Consider the following 18,305-nt stretch of genomic DNA (forward strand, 5'->3'; position numbering starts at 1 on the left):
GATAAAAATAATGCAAGTAGCCCAACGGTATCTCAAGTCCCCTCATTTACGGGCTTGTAGTCAGCGGTACCTCAGATCTCCTCATTTGAGAGAGACACGAGTTCAATTCTCCCTTCCCGTGCTCCCCAGTTTCAAGAAGGTGAGAAAAATTATGGTTAACAATATAAAAAAAGTTCTATAAAAATTTGTGGTACAAATAAAATTTTATAAAAATTTGTGTTATAATTAAAAATACATATCCCAAACTGTCATAATTGCGAAAACCCTGGCACCTGGTGAGGAAATTTACTTGATTTTGTTTATAATCATTGTACACAATAAGAACACACTTGGATATCAAAGAGATATAAAAGGAGTACATCAAGGGACGTGTAATCAGTGAGAGGGGGTGCATACTCTGATCTCATAGTTTGTATCCCTTTCTTTTTAGAGCCCATGCGAGTTATTGAAATAAAAAACAAATGCACACTAACATAGATAACGAAGGTACGAGAGAATAAACAACACCAAGGACAACTAACTGTCAAAGTCACTTTATGAAGGAGACTTTTGGCACATGCTAAATCTTGTACCAATCCTCCCCTGTTTCTTTATGTAATCTGACTATGAGATCGTCCGTGACACACAACTCCAATTCCTGAAGGCTCATCACATGTTGAAAATCTGGAAACACTTTTAGCATCTTACATGGCAAGCTTGGGCATTGCATGGGAGAAGGGACGATTGGTGGATATTGTTCCCTCACTAGAGGAGGTGGCTGCTTGGCCTAGGGCTACATTGATTCGGCACACGATCACTAGCAAAGGTTGGGCCACACGGGTAAAGGATGATTAGTGTAGATTTCAGGTCCAGTTCCAATTTGGATCGAGATCTCATTTGTTTAATTAGTGTTAGTTATTTTATTTTATTTTTTTAATAAAAATAGATAAACCACTGATTTATTAAAAAATTAATAATTATTTAATTAGAGAACTGGTTTTTATTTCTTTCCCTCTTTTAATAATATTTTAATAACTGTACTAGATGGAAAAACCAATGTCTATTGGTAGGTAAATTAAGATTTCCCATCTTGGCAAATACTATTGGTAGAGCTTAGTTTTATGAATGATGTGTAAATGAGAAAACCAAAATTTTATAAACAAAGAATGAATATATACAATGCAACTTAACTATTAAAAGGAAAAGATAGTTTTTCTTTTCCTTTCTTTGAGAAGAGAATAACGATAAAAGAGAAAAATTCAGTTTTCTTTAATAAAATATTGATTTATCCATTTTTATTAAAAAATAATAATAATAAATAAATAAAGAGAAAATTATATATTCTTTTCTTTTTAACTGTAAACATATGGAAAATTATACGTATATAATTAACCTGGTAAAAGATACGTTGATCATGAATCTAAATTAATGATTAAACATATGTTATCATCTTATGTTATTAATAATTTAGAAATTTTTGTTATTTACAATCATTGTACACATAATGAGAACCCAAAGGCAGGTGAAAAAGTCAAAAGATGGTAATGCTCAGCCAAGCAGACATGAAAAATGCATGTGCCTTAAAATTTGCCATTGATCCTGATTTTATGTTTAAACCAAAGAGGAACATTTTATTCATAATCATTGTACATAATGAGAGCACACTTTAATATCAAAGGGAATTTAAAAAAAAAATAAAAGGAGTACATCAAGTGACATGAAATCAATGAGAGGCCTCACATTGACCTCAAAGTTTTTCTTTCTTTATAGACGCCATACAAGTTAAGGAAATGAAAAACAAATACACAGTAACAAATATAACAAAGATTACAAAGTAGAACAAGATAAACAACACTAACAAGGGATAACTAACTGGCCTTTAACACTCACTATTCTAGAAGGGTGATTTTGGCACATGTTGAATCTTGTACCAATCTTCCCCTGCTTCCCTCCGCAACCTGAGCATGAGCTCTAGGGACATGTTATACAACACCAATTCCTGAAGGCTCTTCACATGTTGGAAATCTGGAAACACTTTCAGCATCTTGCATGAACTTAATTTTAGGAAAGCAAGCTTGGGCATTGCACCTCTCTCTACCCTCCACTCCTCAAGATTGGGCATTGCGTCGTCATCCCACAAGCTGTCAATGAACAGACTTTTCAAACTAGGGAATCCACCAGTAGAGCATACCATGGTTTTCCCAAGATACACATTTCCCAAGAATTTGAGAGTAACAAGGTATTGTAACCTCTCCAATTTGGGCATTGGGTCTTGCTCTAATCTAGAATACATCAGCTCAAGCTTGGTGAGACAAGTTGGGAATTCAGATACAGAGCCCTCCTTTCTCCAAAATCCAAATAACGTCAATGAGAGGAGATGGTTGTGAAATGGAAAGTCCTTGGTGTCGATCTCTATAGGGCAATATCTTTCGGCCTCTATACGCAAGCTGGTAAGATGGTCTAGTCCACAGAGTAGATGGGTTAGCATTGTTCCCTGCTGTTCCTTATTAATCACCACTTTCAACTTCCTAAGGTTGGGAAACCTCCAGTTTATTGTTTTATAGGATCCGGATTCTACAAATTTAAGTGTGAGGAGATTTTTTAGCTCAAGACTTTGTGGTGGTTTGGCCCACCCGACTTGTACATGTCTTAGTGTCTTTATCTTCCATAGTGTGATTGGTATCGCTGTTCCTTGCCTTAGAATAACAGTTTCTAAGGATTTAAAGTTTCCTATCGACGATGGTAGGCATGAAACATGCCCCATCCTTAAATAACGTAAATGGATCATGAGCTCGATCTCTTTTGGTAATCTTTGTACAAAAGTTAACTCAGTCAAATCAAGCACCCTTAGAAGCTCAAATCTAAATATTGGGGAATCTTTTTGAAGATTAGGTAGACCAAATGCCATCAAAGTCCTGAGTCCATGCATTGTAGAGACTCTAAAGATTTCATTGATCTTGGTGTCATTGACGTTGTGGAAAGCTACACGGCGAGACGACGCCAAATAAGTTGGTTGATCATTTCCATTAGAGCAAACTGTGAGGAAGAAGTCTTTCTTTGCTGCAGATCTTGCAAAATCCAGTAGTAGATCATGGACGCCACATTTCTTCACACTCCCATTGTTTTTCCTCATATTTACATGAATCAAGCTCCTCTGAATCAACTCCTCTAAAATAGCTTCCCCTGTATCCTCCATGGTCTTTCTTTCTTCCTGTGGTATGAAGCCTTCTGCAATCCATTGCCAGATTAACTCATTGCCAGAGATCTCATAATCCTTAGGGTAAGCGCCCAAATAAAGAAAACATGATTTCATATGATACGGAAGATCTTCATAGCTCAAAGCAAGTATTTCTTGGCATTGTCTTCCTTCTGCCGCCCAATCCATCGTCTCCAACACTCTTCGCCACACAACAGGTGTTTTGTCTTTTATAGATAGGAGACCTCCAAGAACAACTAAAGCCAGAGATAGGCCACCGCATTTGTCCATGAGACGAAGGCCGATATCAAGCAATTCATTGGTGAAATTTGCCTCAACATCTTCATAAGGCTTTGCCTTCTTGAGAAGAAGCTTCATACTCTCATCATCATTCAAAAGCGGAAGTTGAGTGCGAGTGCTTCTTGGATCTGCTCCCTTTGCAACATTAAGAAACCGAGTGGTGATCAAGACCCTACTTCCATTGTTCACATCCGGAAAACTTCTTTGCATCTAATTCCATACATCCTCTAGCCAAATATCATCCAATACAATAAGAAACCTTTCTGTTCTTAGTGAGTCATTAAGCATGTCTATCAAATCATTTTTCGTCATTTTTCTCCAACTTCTCCTTTTTCAATCTTCCGAACTTCTTCAAAGCATCTTTCGAGAAGCTCCTATTAAACTATTTTCTTGAGAGACTGTTACCCAAATGCGCTTGTGGAAATGATTGCTAACGACCATTAGTCACGGTAGAGTTTCCATGCAAGGGTTGTTTTGCCAAGACCACCAGTACCAACTATGCTAATGACACAAAGCCTTTGTTGTTGTTGATCCATCAGTTGTCCCAGTAGGATTTTCTGATCATTAAAGAGCCCAACTACATCAGCATCATCAGAATATTGATATAAGAAATGGCATCTCCTTATTATGGATATTAAGTTGGAAGCATCTCCATCCTCACTCAAGTTTTGAATCCCATAGGCTTCTCTACTAACCTTGATCTCATTAAGCCTTTCTTTTATCTTACCAATCTCCACACCAACTTTATGCCTTGCCATCAACGCGCTTGGTTTAAACCTATTAAAAAAAGTGTTAAATCAAAAAATAGGAAATTATGGTTCATGTGGTAGTGGAGCCATGGATGGAGAAATTCTTAAGAGGGGAGGAAAGGATAAAAAATAATAATAATAATAATAATAATAATAAATTCAAATATTCAAACTCGGTTATATACATATATAACATTCCTCAATGATAATATTACGTAATATTACATAATATACTTTTTATATAAATATATAAAGCATTCTTTATTGAAAATGATAGGATGAGTTTTTTTTATTTTAAATTTTAAATTTGATAATTTTGAATACTCATCTCCATTTATCTCAATTACTTGTGATTTTTTTTTTCGATAATGACAAGCGTCGTTAAGGGATAAACAAATCCAAATGTGCACTAGTTACGATAGCTTAATGATCACCCCATGATAGTAAATTGCTACCATACAACCCTGGAAGGATAAAAAATAAATTTCTTCCACTAGGAACCCATTGAACAATGCATAAATAGTACTGATACAATATATAAAAATGGAGTTTCAACTTCACACCTACCCATACATTGGCTAAGTACCTAACCCGCTGTTTTCTAGTTTTTTTGTAAAAACCTAACCCCTTGTACTAAGCAAATATTGGATAGTGATAAAATTTCAAAAAATCTTTCCTCTCGTGATATATATATATATATATATTATCAAATTGTTTTCAATCAATTTAGTCCTACTCTATATTTTAAAATTGATTGAGGTGTTTTTCTTTATTGTTTACATTATCAACCGCCTTTTTGGTCTACTTCAAAGGAATCCCCCATGTGATGCATTTGTTTCATAGAAAATCTGAAATCGAATTCTAAACTTTGTTCATAGAAAAATTCAAAAATTAAACCCCAAAAACTCATACAAGTTGAAGATATAATTGTTACTTTTACTTACTTTAATGGAAAAAGAAAAAGCTACTTTATTCTTACCTCTATTTGATGCGACTCAGCCAACCATTGGACTGATGATTCACCTTAATGAGGAAAGTATCAATGGCGTCTTCAGCTAGGTAAGCAACTTGTATTACTTCATTCACCCAGTTCTTCACCCTTTCATCCCTCTTTCCTTTTTGCATCAGCGTCCTTGAGAAAGCATTTAATCCACGGAGCTCTCTTTCCATCCACTCCACCTCATCACGCAATCCATACAACAACCAGAATTCTTGAGACAAGAGCCCGGCAAGCCTGGTTACCACCTGTGAAACAGCGGATTCAGCCATCTCCCTCTCACACTCTCCACTGCTCTCTCACACTGTCCCTCTCTTGATTCACTGATTGCAAGAGATGAAAAATCAGTTTTTTTCTTTCCATTAATTTCGAAGATAGTACAATTGATGACGGCTTCAAATCAACGCAGAATATTGAAAAGCAGGAAGGAATAAAGGAGTGCTTTGATCATGGATGATTTCTTTATTCATCCAAGCAAGTCACATTGAAAATCAGACATATATCAACCGAGCAAGCACCAACCAAAGCTATTAGGATTTCATTTAAAACTGATTGACGATAAATATATTGTTATACATAGAAGCATAAAATTGGGCCATTGAATCCCTCCTTCCTCATAACATGATTAAAATAGGGCACAATTGTCAAGATAACAATCCCACATGAATTACTATAAAGTGAATATGAACCTATTGATGAAAAAAAAGGAAAAATATAACACAACATAAACAATAAACAACTAGCACACCTCAAAGTACAGGTTTTTGCAAGCGGCCACTCAGGTAAAACTTTTCCCAAGTCAACACATCCCAAGCTAAATCTTGCATGCTCACCACACCATATTTGATCTTCTGTTAAACACACAAAAAGCAAATGAATTTAGTATATACATCATAAAATTCAATCTTATAACAAGAAAAAACCAAACAAGCAAACCAACTTGGACTAAATAAAACCTTGCCCCTCCATTCCACAAATGGATTGAAGCACACTCCCACACCAATCCCATTTGAAATCCGAGTGATCTAAACACATAAAAAAAGCAGGGATAAACCTAGATTGAGATGATGGATCAATTGTAGTAGAGCTCGAGGCCGATGCCGTCGTGAATCTCGTAGTCCTTGAGAGTGATATGGTCCTTGTAGATGTTGTACCACTTCTGGATGCGGATCTTGTCGTCCCTCGTTCCCGTTTGGGCGGCCATCAGCTTCTTCAGTTTCTTCAAGAATGAGATGCAAGATAAGGGCAAAGTTGAAATCGGAGGCATGAATCGAGGTGTACCTCCAGTGATGGGGATTTTTGGAGAGGAGTTTGGCGAAGTTGTTCTTAGCGATGCGGAGCTCGGCGTTCTCTTCGCGAATGGCTTCGAGCTTGTCGGTGATGGGAAGCTCAAGGGATCGGCGATGGGAAGCCACGATCGAGAAGAATCCCGCGAGGATGCCGTCGTCGGCCGTGGCTTCGCCGGCAACGGTGCCGCCGAAGGAGGCGCTGAGGGAGAGATCGCTGGGGTTGGAGCACAAAGGCGGCAGGGTTTGGTTGGGGCTCAAGCGAATGATGTATTATTTTTGTTCATTTTTTAAAATTATTTTATTTTAATTATTTTTTATTATTTTAATAAAATTACTTTTTAGTCCCTCTTCTGAAAAACTTTCCAGAACTACTACTATTTTTTTCTCTATTTAACAAATTAATCAATTTATCAAACTAGAGGAACAGCCTGGGCTAGAGAAATAAGTCAAAAGTATTGCCAAATTGGATGATGAGGGAAACATGGCAAGGTTTGTGATCCTCTAACTTGCCTTCTATCTCAGCCCAATCAGGTAGAGAAGCATAGTATATCTTTTTTTTTTATTTTTTTTATTTATCAATTAGTGTTTGTATTATGGATGGTTAATCAATAGCAATGTACATTGTAGACAATTCCAATCTAAGCAAGATGCATTGTAACAAAAATTCAACCCTTTAATTGAAATTGATAATTTTCTTTCACAAGTTATGAGGATGCGCCTATTATAGCTAATTTAATGTACATATTCAAACTATGATTAACAAACCAATCAGCAACAAAACAATCACATATTAAACAAAACAATCTATATCAATGTCACAATGTACTCAATTTTCATCTAAATGGAATGTATTGTAACAAAGTTTCACCTTTTCAATCAAAACAATCAGTTAACTTGAAGTAGACTTTCAAACCATTAGCAGCAAAACAATCACATTTTGAGCAAAATTTTCAACATCAGCCACATTGTACTCAATTGATAGTTTTCATCAAAACATTCACATTGTAAGTACTCTTGATCTCCAATTAGTGCAGCCAATGCCAAAGTCATTTATTTGTGGCATGAATTTTCTATTTCCTGATTATAATAATTGCATTCATTCCATTGATTATACTAAATACAAAAAAAAATTATGATAAGAAGCAACAAACTTTAAATTTCATTGATTATATGAAATTTACAAGAGCAACAATTTGTTCTTCATAACTGTTGTACATATTAAACAAAATGATAATGGGTTGAACTTGCTTCTTTACATAGTATTTAAGAAGTTTGACATAAAATAAACCCTACTATAGAAAAGCCAACCCTAGACAACTGTTTTGTTACTTCAGAGTTAAGGATTAGTTACAGCAATAATCATGCTTTGCTATATTAAGAATTCTCGAGCTTCAAATGTTGTCCTGGACTACTGACTTGGTTCTTTATTTTGCTTCTACTTTTTCTTTTCAATGGCCTATTATTCCTTCTTGCCTGACCATCACAAACACTAAAGAATAAATGTCACTAACAAAACAGATCAATGATATGCTAAGCTGGGTTTAAACTTTGAATAGATCTTATAATCAGTTAACTAGAAGTGATGATTAATAAAGTAGAATGGGGAGCTTCCCTTCCAACGATAACTCCACTAGATTGAGCACTGTAGAACATATAAGAAACAAATTTCCGCATTTTGTAACTAGGACATTGTCTCAAATTTATTCAAGACAATATATGTATGGCGGCCCTTATTGTTATGTTTACCAGGTGAATCACATTTGAGAGTAATTAACATTGCATTATATCCATTAATTAGTTCATGTTATGGAATCTTCAAGTTGAGGAAGAAGAGCGGGGCGAACCCACTAGAGACCCCAGGGGCGTGCACAAGCCTCGGTGGAACAAGTGAGGACGGGGCTGCGCTCACGTGGGCGCTGGAACCACCCGTACACAACCACTATTCACAACTCCCAGAAATGTGCCCTCAGCCGAGAATCGAACTCTCACCACTCTGTGAGAGCTCTATCGGCGACCCATGTACCAATAGACCCGAAGGTCGTTGGCATATGGAATCTTCAAGTTAGCTCATTGGACTAAGGCTGCATAGATGTGGAGCGAGAAGTGCATGGGAGAAGGACGATTGGTGGATGTTGTTCCCTCACTAGCGGAGGTGGTGGCTTGGCCTAGGGCTACATTGATTCGGCACACAATCACTAGCAAAGGTTGGGGCACACTGGTAAAGGAATGCGATGGAGAGGAAGATTAGTTTAGATTTCCGGTCGAGATCCAATTTGGATCGAGATCTCATTTGTTTAATTAGTGTTAGTTATTTTATTTTTTTTAATAAAAATAGATAAATCATATTTTTTTTAAAAGGTGGATAAACCACAATCGATAAAAGAGCAAAGTCAAAACAAAGTACAACATCCGTCCACTAGCTGTGGAGCAACAAAAAATCGCAAAAGGGAGGAACAACGGGTCTCCTCCTGACCACATAAAAAAAAGACTACTCCCCACTACCGTCCTGAGCCACCTCAGTCACGTGGGCATCAAAATAGATAAATCATTGATTTATTAAAAAATGATAGTTATTTAATTAGTGAACTGGTTTTTATTTCTTTCCCTCTTTTAATAATATTTTAATAGCGGTACTAGATGGAAAAAAACCAATGTCTATTGGTAGATAAATTAAGATTTCCCACATTGGCAAAATACTATTGGTAGAGCTTAGTTTTATGAATGATGTGTAAATGAGAAAACCAAAATTTAATAAACAAAGAATGAATATATGCGATGCAACTTAACTACTAAAAGGAAAAGATAGTTTTTCTTTTTCTTTCATTGAGAAGAGAATAACGATAAAAGAGAAAAATTCAATTTTTTTTAATAAAATATTGATTTATCCAAGTTTATTAAATAATAATAAAAAGAGAAAATTATATATTCTTTTTTTTTAACTGTAAACATATGGAAAATTATATGTATATAATTAACTTGGTAAAAGATACGTTGATCATGAATACGAAATTAATGATTAAACATACGTTATCATCTTATGTTATGAAAAATTTAGAAATTTCCATTATTTACAATCATTGTACACATATGAGAACCCAAAGGCAGGTGAAAAAGGCAAAAGATGGTAATGCATGTGCCTTAAAATTTGCCATTGATCCTGATTTTATGTTTAAACCAAAGAGGAACATTTTATTCATAATCATTGTACATAATGAGAGCACACTTTGATATCAAAGGAAATTAAAAAAAACAAAAAACAAAAAGAAAAAGGAGTACATCAAGTGACATGAAATCAATGAGAGGCCTCACTTTGACCTCAAAGTTTTTCTTTCTTTTTAGACGCCATAAAAGTTAAGGAAATGAAAAACAAATACACAATAACAAATATAATAAAAGATAACAAAGTTGAACAAGATAAACAACACCAACAAGGGATATCTAACTGGCCTTCAACGCTCACCATTCTTCAAGGGTGAGTCTTGGCACATGTTGAATCTTGTACCAATCTTCCCCCGCTTCCCTCTGCAACCTGAGCATGAGCTCTTCGGGCAAGTCAAACAACTCTAATTCCTGAAGGCTCATCACATGTTGCAAATCTGGGAACACTGATAGCTCCTCGCATGAACTTAATTGTAGGAAAGCAAGCTTGGGCATTGTACCTCTCTCTACCCTCCACTCCTCAAGATTGGGCAATGCGTAATCCTTAAACATAGTATCCGGGTCCGATAGAACAGTATAATCGAAGTGCTTTTTTTTTTTAGAAACCAATTCGTTAATGAACAGATTTTTCAAACTAGGGAATCCACCAGTAGAGCATACCATTTTTCTCCCGAGATACACATTTCTATGGAGTTTGAGAGTGACAAGGTACTTTAACCTCTCCAATTTGGGCATTGGGTCTTCCTCCAATCCAGAATCACAGAGTTCAAGCTTGGTGAGACAAGTTGGGAATTCAGATATGGTGTCCCCATTTGGCCAAAATCCAAATAACGTCAATGAGAGGAGGTGCTTGTGAAATGGAAAGTCCTTGGTGTTGATCTCTATATGGCAGCCTTGTGTGGCCTTTATAAACAAGCTGATAAGATGGTCTAGTTCACATAGTAGATGGGTTAGCATTGTTCCATGGTGTTTTTCATTAATCTCCACTTTCAACTTCCTAAGTTTGGGAAACCTCCAGTTTATTGTTTTATAGGATCCAAATTCTACAAACTCAAGTGTGAGGAGATTTTTTAGCTCAACACTTTGTGGTGGTTTGCACTGCCAGAATTGTACATGTCTTAGTGTCTTTATCTTCCATAGTGTGATTGGTATCTCTCTTACTTCGCTTAGAAGAACAGTTTCTAAGGATTGAAAGTTTCCTACCGACGATGGTAGGTGTAAGTGTTTGGGCCAGTACCGTGACCGTAGGCGCCGATCAGCATGCCCCAGTCTTAAATAACGTAAATGGATCATGAGCTTGATCTCTTTTGGTATTTGTACATCAATGAAATCAGTCAAATCAAGCACCCTTAGAAGCTCAAATCTAAATATTGAAGAACCAATTGGAATACGAGATTGACCAAATGTCATCAAAGTCCTGAGTCTATGCATTGTAGAGAGGATTTCATCGATCTTGGTGCTCTTGACGTTGTGGAAAGACACACGGCGAGACGACGCCAAATAAGTTGGTTGATCATTTTCATTGGAGCAAACTGTGAGGAAGATGTCTTTCTTAGCTGCAGATCTTGCAAAATCTAGAAGTAGATCATGGACGCCACATTTCTTTACACTGCCATTGTTTTTCCTGGTTTTTACATGAATCAAGCTCCTCTGAATCAACTCCTCTAAAATAGCATCCCCCGTATCCTCCATGGTCTTCTTTTCTTCCTGTGGTATGAAGCCTTCCGCAATCCATTGCCTGATTAACATCTTGCCAGAGATGTCATAATCCTCCGGGTAAGCACCCAAATAAAGAAAACATGATTTCATATTATATGGAAGATCTTTGTAGCTCAAAGCAAGTATTTCTTGGCATTGTCTTCCTTCTGCCGCCCAATCCATCGTCTCCAACACTCTTCGCCACACAACAGGTGTTTTGTCTTTAATAGATAGGAGACCTCCAAGAACAACTAAAGCCAGAGGTAGGCCACCGCATTTGTGCATGAGACGAAGGCCGATATCAAGCAATTCATTGGTGAAATTTGCCTCAACATCTTCATAAGGAAAAGCCTTCTTGAGAAGAAGCTTCATACTCTCATCATCATTCAAAAGCGGAAGTTGGTACGGAGTGCTTCTTGGATCTGCTCCCTTTGCAACATTAAGAAACCGAGTGGTGATCAAGACCCTACTTCCATTGTTCACATCCGGAAAACTTCTTTGCATCTGATTCCATACATCCTCTAGCCAAATATCATCTAATACAATAAGAAACCTTTCTGTTCTTAGTGAGTTATTAAGCATGTCTATCAAATCATTTTCTGTCATTTTCTCCAACTTCTCCTTTTCAATCTTCCGAAATTCTTCAAGCATCTTTCTGAGAAGCCCTATTAAACTATTTTCTTGAGAGACTGTTACCCAAATGCGCTTGTGGAAATGATTGCTAACAGCATTGTCACAGTAGAGTTTCCGTGCAAGGGTGGTTTTGCCAAGACCACCAATGCCAACTATGCTAATGACACAAAGCCTTTGTTGTTGTTGATCAATCAGTCGTCTCAGTAGGATCTTCTGATCATTAAAGAGCCCGACTACATCAGCATCATCAGAATATTGAGGTGAGAAATGGGGTCTCCTTATTATGGATACTAAGTTGGAAGCATCTCCATCTTCACCCAAGTTTTGAATCCCATACCTCTCTCTGGCATCCTTGATCTCATTAAGCCTTCCTTTTATCTTACCAATCTCCACACCAACATTATGCCTTGCTACCAACGCGCTTGGGTTAAACCTATCAAAAAAAAAAAGTGTTAAATCAAAAATAGGAAGTTATGGTTCATGTGAAAGTAGAGCCATGGATGGAGAAATTCTTAAGAGAGGAGGAAAGGCAAACCAAAAAAAATTAAAATAATAAATTCAAATTCCAGAATAATTTCAATAAAAAAAAAACCAAAGTATACTACGTAATATACTTTATATATATGTATAATGTATTGTTTATTGAAAATTATAGGTACCTAACCACTTACACTAAGCAAATATTGGTTAGTGATAAATTCTCTAAAAAGTTTTCTACTCTATATATATATACATATATTTTGTACATTTTTGTCAGCCTATACTCCAACACTATTGAATTGTTTTCAATCAATTTATTCCTATTCTATATTTTAAAATTTATTTGAGTTTTTTTCCATACTTATGCACATTAATTAAAATAAAAAATTACTTTTTATGAACCTCCTATCTAATGTGTTCGTTTGATAAATGACCTAAAATTAAACCCTAAAACCTATACAAGTGAAGGCACAATGGAAAAAAAAAAAAACTATTTTATTCTTACCAGTATTTGATGAGACTCAGCCAACCATGGGACTGATCATGATCAACCTTAATGAGGAAAGTATCAATGGCGTCTTCAGATAGGTAAGCAACTTGTATTACTTCATTCACCCAGTTCTTCACCCTTTCATCTCTCTTTCCTTTTGCATCAGCATCCTTGAGAAAGCATTTAATCCTACGGAGCTCTCTTTCCATCCACTCCACCTCATCACGCACTCCATACAACAACCAGAATTCTTGTGACAAGAGCCCGGCAAGCCTGGTTGCCACCTGTGAAACAGCGGATTCAGCCATCTCCTTCACTCTCTCTCTCTCTCTCTCTCTCTCTCGCGATTGACTGATTGAAAGAGATGAAGCTGAGTTTTTCTTTGTATTAATTTGAGGGTGGCTTCTAATTGCAAGGCAGAATATAAAAAACATGAAGGAATTGAATAAAGCTGGGTGCTTTCATCATGGGTGCATGGGTGGTGTCAGTTATCCAATATATCGCCTTTGTTATTATGCAGAAAGGGCCCCAAAGGCATGTGAAATTTGGGTGTGGCCATGTGGCGCGAAAAAGTCAACTTGTCCGAGATGAAGCTGAGGGTGGTTTTTAATATATAATAATTAATTCGAGGAGAATATATATATATATACATATGTTGTTAGACAACTGAGATGATTAATAAGATATGATTGTTAAACAGCTAAGATGATTAAATCATATCTCCGTTTTGCTCCATGTTGATTTATTATATTTGTATACACGTCAAAGGCTAATTTTCACTAGCTTAAGACACCTTCCTAATTTAGATAGAATATAGGATGATTTTTTTATGCAAAAGTGACAAGTGTTATATCACAAAAGAGTTGTAAAATTGATAAACAAATATAGTAGTACATAATATCGCCTTTGTTATTATGCAGAAAGGGCCCCAAAGGCATGTGAAATTTTGGTGTGGCCATGTGGTGCGAAAAAGTCAACTTGTCCGAGATGAAGCTGAGGGTGTTTTTTTTTTTTTGTTAATATATATATAATAATTAATTCGAGGAGAATATATATATATATATATATATATATATATATATATAAGTTGTTAGACAACTGAGATGATTAATAAGATGATTGTTAAACAGGTAAGATGATCAAATCATATCTCCGTGTTGCTCCATGTTGAATTATTATATTTGTATACACATCAAAGGCTAATTTTCACTAGCTTCGGACGCTTTCCTAATTTATTATATATATATATATATATGTTTTTTTTATGCAAAAGTCACAAATGCTATTTCACAAAAGAGTTGTAAAATAGATAAACAAATAAAATGGTACATAATTCTGGTAATTTAATGATGTTTTGTTATGCGCACCAAATAATGGCTCCTCCCAAAAGGTCCTAATGAAGGGTGTTGTTAGATATTGGCTTGATATCCTTGGGATTAAATCAAATCTTGATCTTTTTTAATCCAACGGTCTAGATTGCTCTATTGTTTATATAGGGTTATGTTTGTTGGGTGTTGTGTAATGAGAGAAAAGAGAGAGAGAGATAGAGAGGGAGAATTCTCTTGTATTTTAGAGAGTGGAAAGAGTGGTGTAGAGGAGAGCTTTTGTTCTTACTTGATCTCATTAAAGCAAGGTAAGACCCTTGTTTTTGAGGTAAAGCTTGTTCTTAGAGCTTGGTAACTCTCTTGTGGCTTTTTGCCTATTTCTTATACTTTTGTACTCTTGTTATTCCCCCATGATATAGTGAAGCATTGTTCTCCCGTGGATGTAGGCTTGATCTTAGCCGAACCACGTTAAATTGGTGTCTCTTACTTTATTCTTATGAGATTGGTTGTATGTTATTCTTGCATTGCCTATTCATTGTGTGATTGCTAGGTATTGTGATATTGCACACCAAGTGTTCGATGAATTGCTACACTAGTTCCGCGCTTCCTCACACTCAACAGGTGTTACCAGCAGATTGCCATCTCCCTCACACACTCTCCCTCTCTTGATTCACTTATTGCAAGAGATGAAAATCAGTTTTTTCTTTCTATTAATTTGAAGATAGTACATTTGATGATGGCTTCTAATCAACACAAAATATTGAAAAGAAGAAAGAAATAAAGGGGTGCTTTGATCATGGGTGATTTCTTTATTCATCCAAACAACTTTTATTATTATTTAATATGAAAGAATTAAAAAACACAATGGAATATATGTTAAGGCATTTTTTTTTAAACGTTCCCTCAACAACTAGACTACTTACAAATGGCTACAAAGCTTCTTATATATAAAAAAAAGTTCATATCTTTTTTATTTACACTTGTACCCTTCACCATCTTTTAATTTTTCTTGGCACGATGACTTGCGCGGTGTGGCTCTCGCTGAATTGATGTGATGGTGATAACAACATGTATTATAAATATATATATATCATGTTATATATATATATATATATTTATAATATCACATGTGAATTGGTGGGATGATAATTTTGCATATCATGTTCATGTTAAGTAGCATGTTGGCATATCATGTTTGAATTAGCCTTGGAATATATGTGGGTTTGGATAATTGATACTTGTATTAATATATATATATATATATATATTACAGAATCCGATTCAACCAAACCGGGTCATCCGGTCCAACCAATTGACTCATGACCCAATTGTTTGGCCGGTTCACTTTCCGGTCCGGTTTTGAAAATATTGTTTTTTTTTATAATATTACTTATTTTCTATTTAATTGCACGTATGTAATTAAATTTAAAATAAGTAATATTAAAAAAAACGCCCCCATTTGATCATATATAGGTGGTTTTTTTTATTTAAATAAACACATTTATTATTATTTAATAAAAAAGAATAAAGAAAGCGATGGAGTATATGTTAAGGCACTTTTTTATTTTTATTTTAATTGTTCTTTAACGACTAAGTTTCACGAAAGCAGTGTTTATTTTATGATATTTGAAGTTATATTTTAAATACCACATTCAAAAAAATTTTATTTAGTTTGAAGAATTTTAAAACACCAAGATAAAACCAAATTACTCTCACATATGTATTTAGACCTACGTCCAAATTGAGTGTAAATCGAAATCCCGAGAATTGAAAATCCATAAATGATGTATATATATATATATATATATATATATATATATTTACATATGCATATACTTACACACTTATATATATATATTTATATTTATATAAACCTACATAGGTACGTTTACATATATATATATATACATAGATGCATATACATATATACACATCTACATATATACATATATATATATGCATATATACACACATATACATATACTCATATACATGTATGTATGTATATGCATATGCACACATATATGTATATGAATATCTATATAAACATACATTTACATATACAAATATGTATGTATATACTAGGGATACGATTAAGGTTCTTGCGGCCATTGGCAACAGCATGGAGAAATTTTGTATTTGCATCACTTTTTTTAAGCTAGGTAATCACATGTAATTTGATTTTTATTAAGAGTAAAGCAACAGAAAAACCTTAAAAAAAATATTTATAAAAAAAAATTTCAAACCACTCTTATTAGATTCAAGGAGAACATATTCACTATGCAGTCTGGCATGAATATGTTGTTATAAATGAACATAAAATTGCCAACGACCTTGGGGTCTATTGGTACACGGGTCGCCGATAGAACTCTCACCGAGTGGTGAGAGTTCGATTCTCGGCTGAGGGCACATTTCTGGGAGTTGTGAATAGTGGTTGTGTACGGGTGGTTTCAGCGCCCACGTGAGCGCGGCCCCGTCCCCACTTGTTCCACTGAGGCTTGTGCACGTCTCTGGATCTCTAGTGGGTTCACCCCGCTCCTCTTTCCCAAAAAAAAATAAATGAACATAAAATATAGTGATAACGGTCTCTTGAAATGCTTAAATCTTGATCCAAATAACACAACAAAAAGAACAAAACTACCCATTCCTTCACAGATTCAATAGAATAAAACAAACTTATCCGACCTCGAAGAAAAACGAATCGTATGCAGCATATTTTTCAAATTTGAAATTCACTGAATTTCTTGTGCGATAAAAGGTCATTTAGGTTCCTTTTTAAATACAAAAACAATTAGATAGAATGACACTTACGATGGGACGAGTGGGTCCCCACCATCTAAGAGTCCGACTAATGCAAAAATATAAACAGATTTGTTTATCACTTTAAAAACAAAAACAAAACCATGTTAAAAAACCACAGCAATAGACAGACCCTTCAAGATTATTTCGCACCTTCACCATCTTCATCGCTTTCCAACCCCTGCCAGGAGCATAAAAGGAAATTTTCAGGAATCCATATTAGCAATTCCTACTTACAACCTGAGCGTTCACAAATTCATATTAGTGGTCCCTAGTTAAGTATCTGAGAAAAACATTATATTTTGTTAATGAGATAATCTACTTGAAAAGAATAAACTTAGTAAGTCCTTTTTGATTTGGAATGCTGCACTGGTAACTAGCACCCAGTTTAAGGACTTAGACTCCACAGAACCAATCCCCCACATCCCCCACTTAATTGAAGCCTTACCTTGAGCAAGGATTGCAACAAGAATCATAGAATACTTGAGAATGTTCAGGTAGGATCTTATATTTGGAACCTACATGCTGGCATGTAATATTTACACAGGAATGAAAATAAGATCATCAAGACACATCTGGAATGTTCCCAACAAAAGAATTCAAAAATAGATACATAAATATATATATTTTTGAAAAAAGTGAATGTGGTTATGATGTTTTGATAAAGGTAAGAGGAATAATATTCTAATCAGGCCAACAATGAACAAACGCTTGACAAATTTGTGATATTACATTGCTTAGGATCTCTCCTCCCTTCTATCATTAGTGCAAAGCTTTCCAAATGAGAAATAGTCAGACACAGGTGGTCAGTGATTGAATCTTTTAATAGTTTTCATTGACAAGATAGGAAATGGCAGTAGAAAGGTGACAAAGAATCTAACTTAACCCTGTCATTGCAGTGCTAGCTTCTACAGCAAAAATGGTACGAACTAGCAACCAAGCAGTACCTGGCATTTGAAATTAAGTCTTCGGAGATTATCAATCTTGTCTCTAAGAAGAAACTGTTGTCTTCAACTTGAAGAGAGTTATAAACTAATAATAGCTAATATGCCAGATTTCTTTCAGTTGCCTAAACTCTACAATTATGAACTTGACAGAAATTAAGTTATTGTCAAAACATTGAGTGCTCACCATCTTTCCATTCTTATCAAGATCATCATCAAATCCATCATCGCCTCCATCTGAAAATACAGTAAGTAGAACAAAATGAG

At 35.3% G+C, this 18,305-nt stretch overlaps 1 protein-coding gene and 1 long non-coding RNA gene across 3 annotated transcripts; both read right to left on the minus strand.

The window, feature by feature from the left end:
• Nucleotides 1-451: 451 nt before the first annotated feature.
• Nucleotides 452-13,300, minus strand: LOC120255214 (probable disease resistance protein RF9). Its single transcript, XM_039263095.1, has 3 exons — nucleotides 12,986-13,300; nucleotides 10,169-12,433; nucleotides 452-708 (listed from the first exon to the last, which is right to left on the minus strand). The coding sequence occupies exons 1-3, from the start codon at nucleotides 13,276-13,278 to the stop codon at nucleotides 684-686; spliced, it is 2,583 nt and encodes an 860-aa protein (XP_039119029.1). The 5' UTR covers nucleotides 13,279-13,300; the 3' UTR covers nucleotides 452-683.
• On the minus strand, nucleotides 5,383-6,521 carry LOC120255215. Of its 2 annotated transcripts, XR_005534927.1 has the most exons (4): nucleotides 6,503-6,521; nucleotides 6,276-6,440; nucleotides 5,970-6,072; nucleotides 5,383-5,544 (listed from the first exon to the last, which is right to left on the minus strand). It is a non-coding gene; the product is annotated as an uncharacterized LOC120255215 (long non-coding RNA). The 2 variants fall into 2 exon arrangements; XR_005534926.1 differs by having other exon boundaries at nucleotides 6,276-6,515.
• Nucleotides 13,301-18,305: the final 5,005 nt, after the last annotated feature.

Source organism: Dioscorea cayenensis, unplaced genomic scaffold, assembly GCF_009730915.1.
Source record: "Dioscorea cayenensis subsp. rotundata cultivar TDr96_F1 unplaced genomic scaffold, TDr96_F1_v2_PseudoChromosome.rev07_lg8_w22 25.fasta BLBR01000893.1, whole genome shotgun sequence".
Lineage (NCBI taxonomy): Eukaryota > Viridiplantae > Streptophyta > Magnoliopsida > Dioscoreales > Dioscoreaceae > Dioscorea > Dioscorea cayenensis.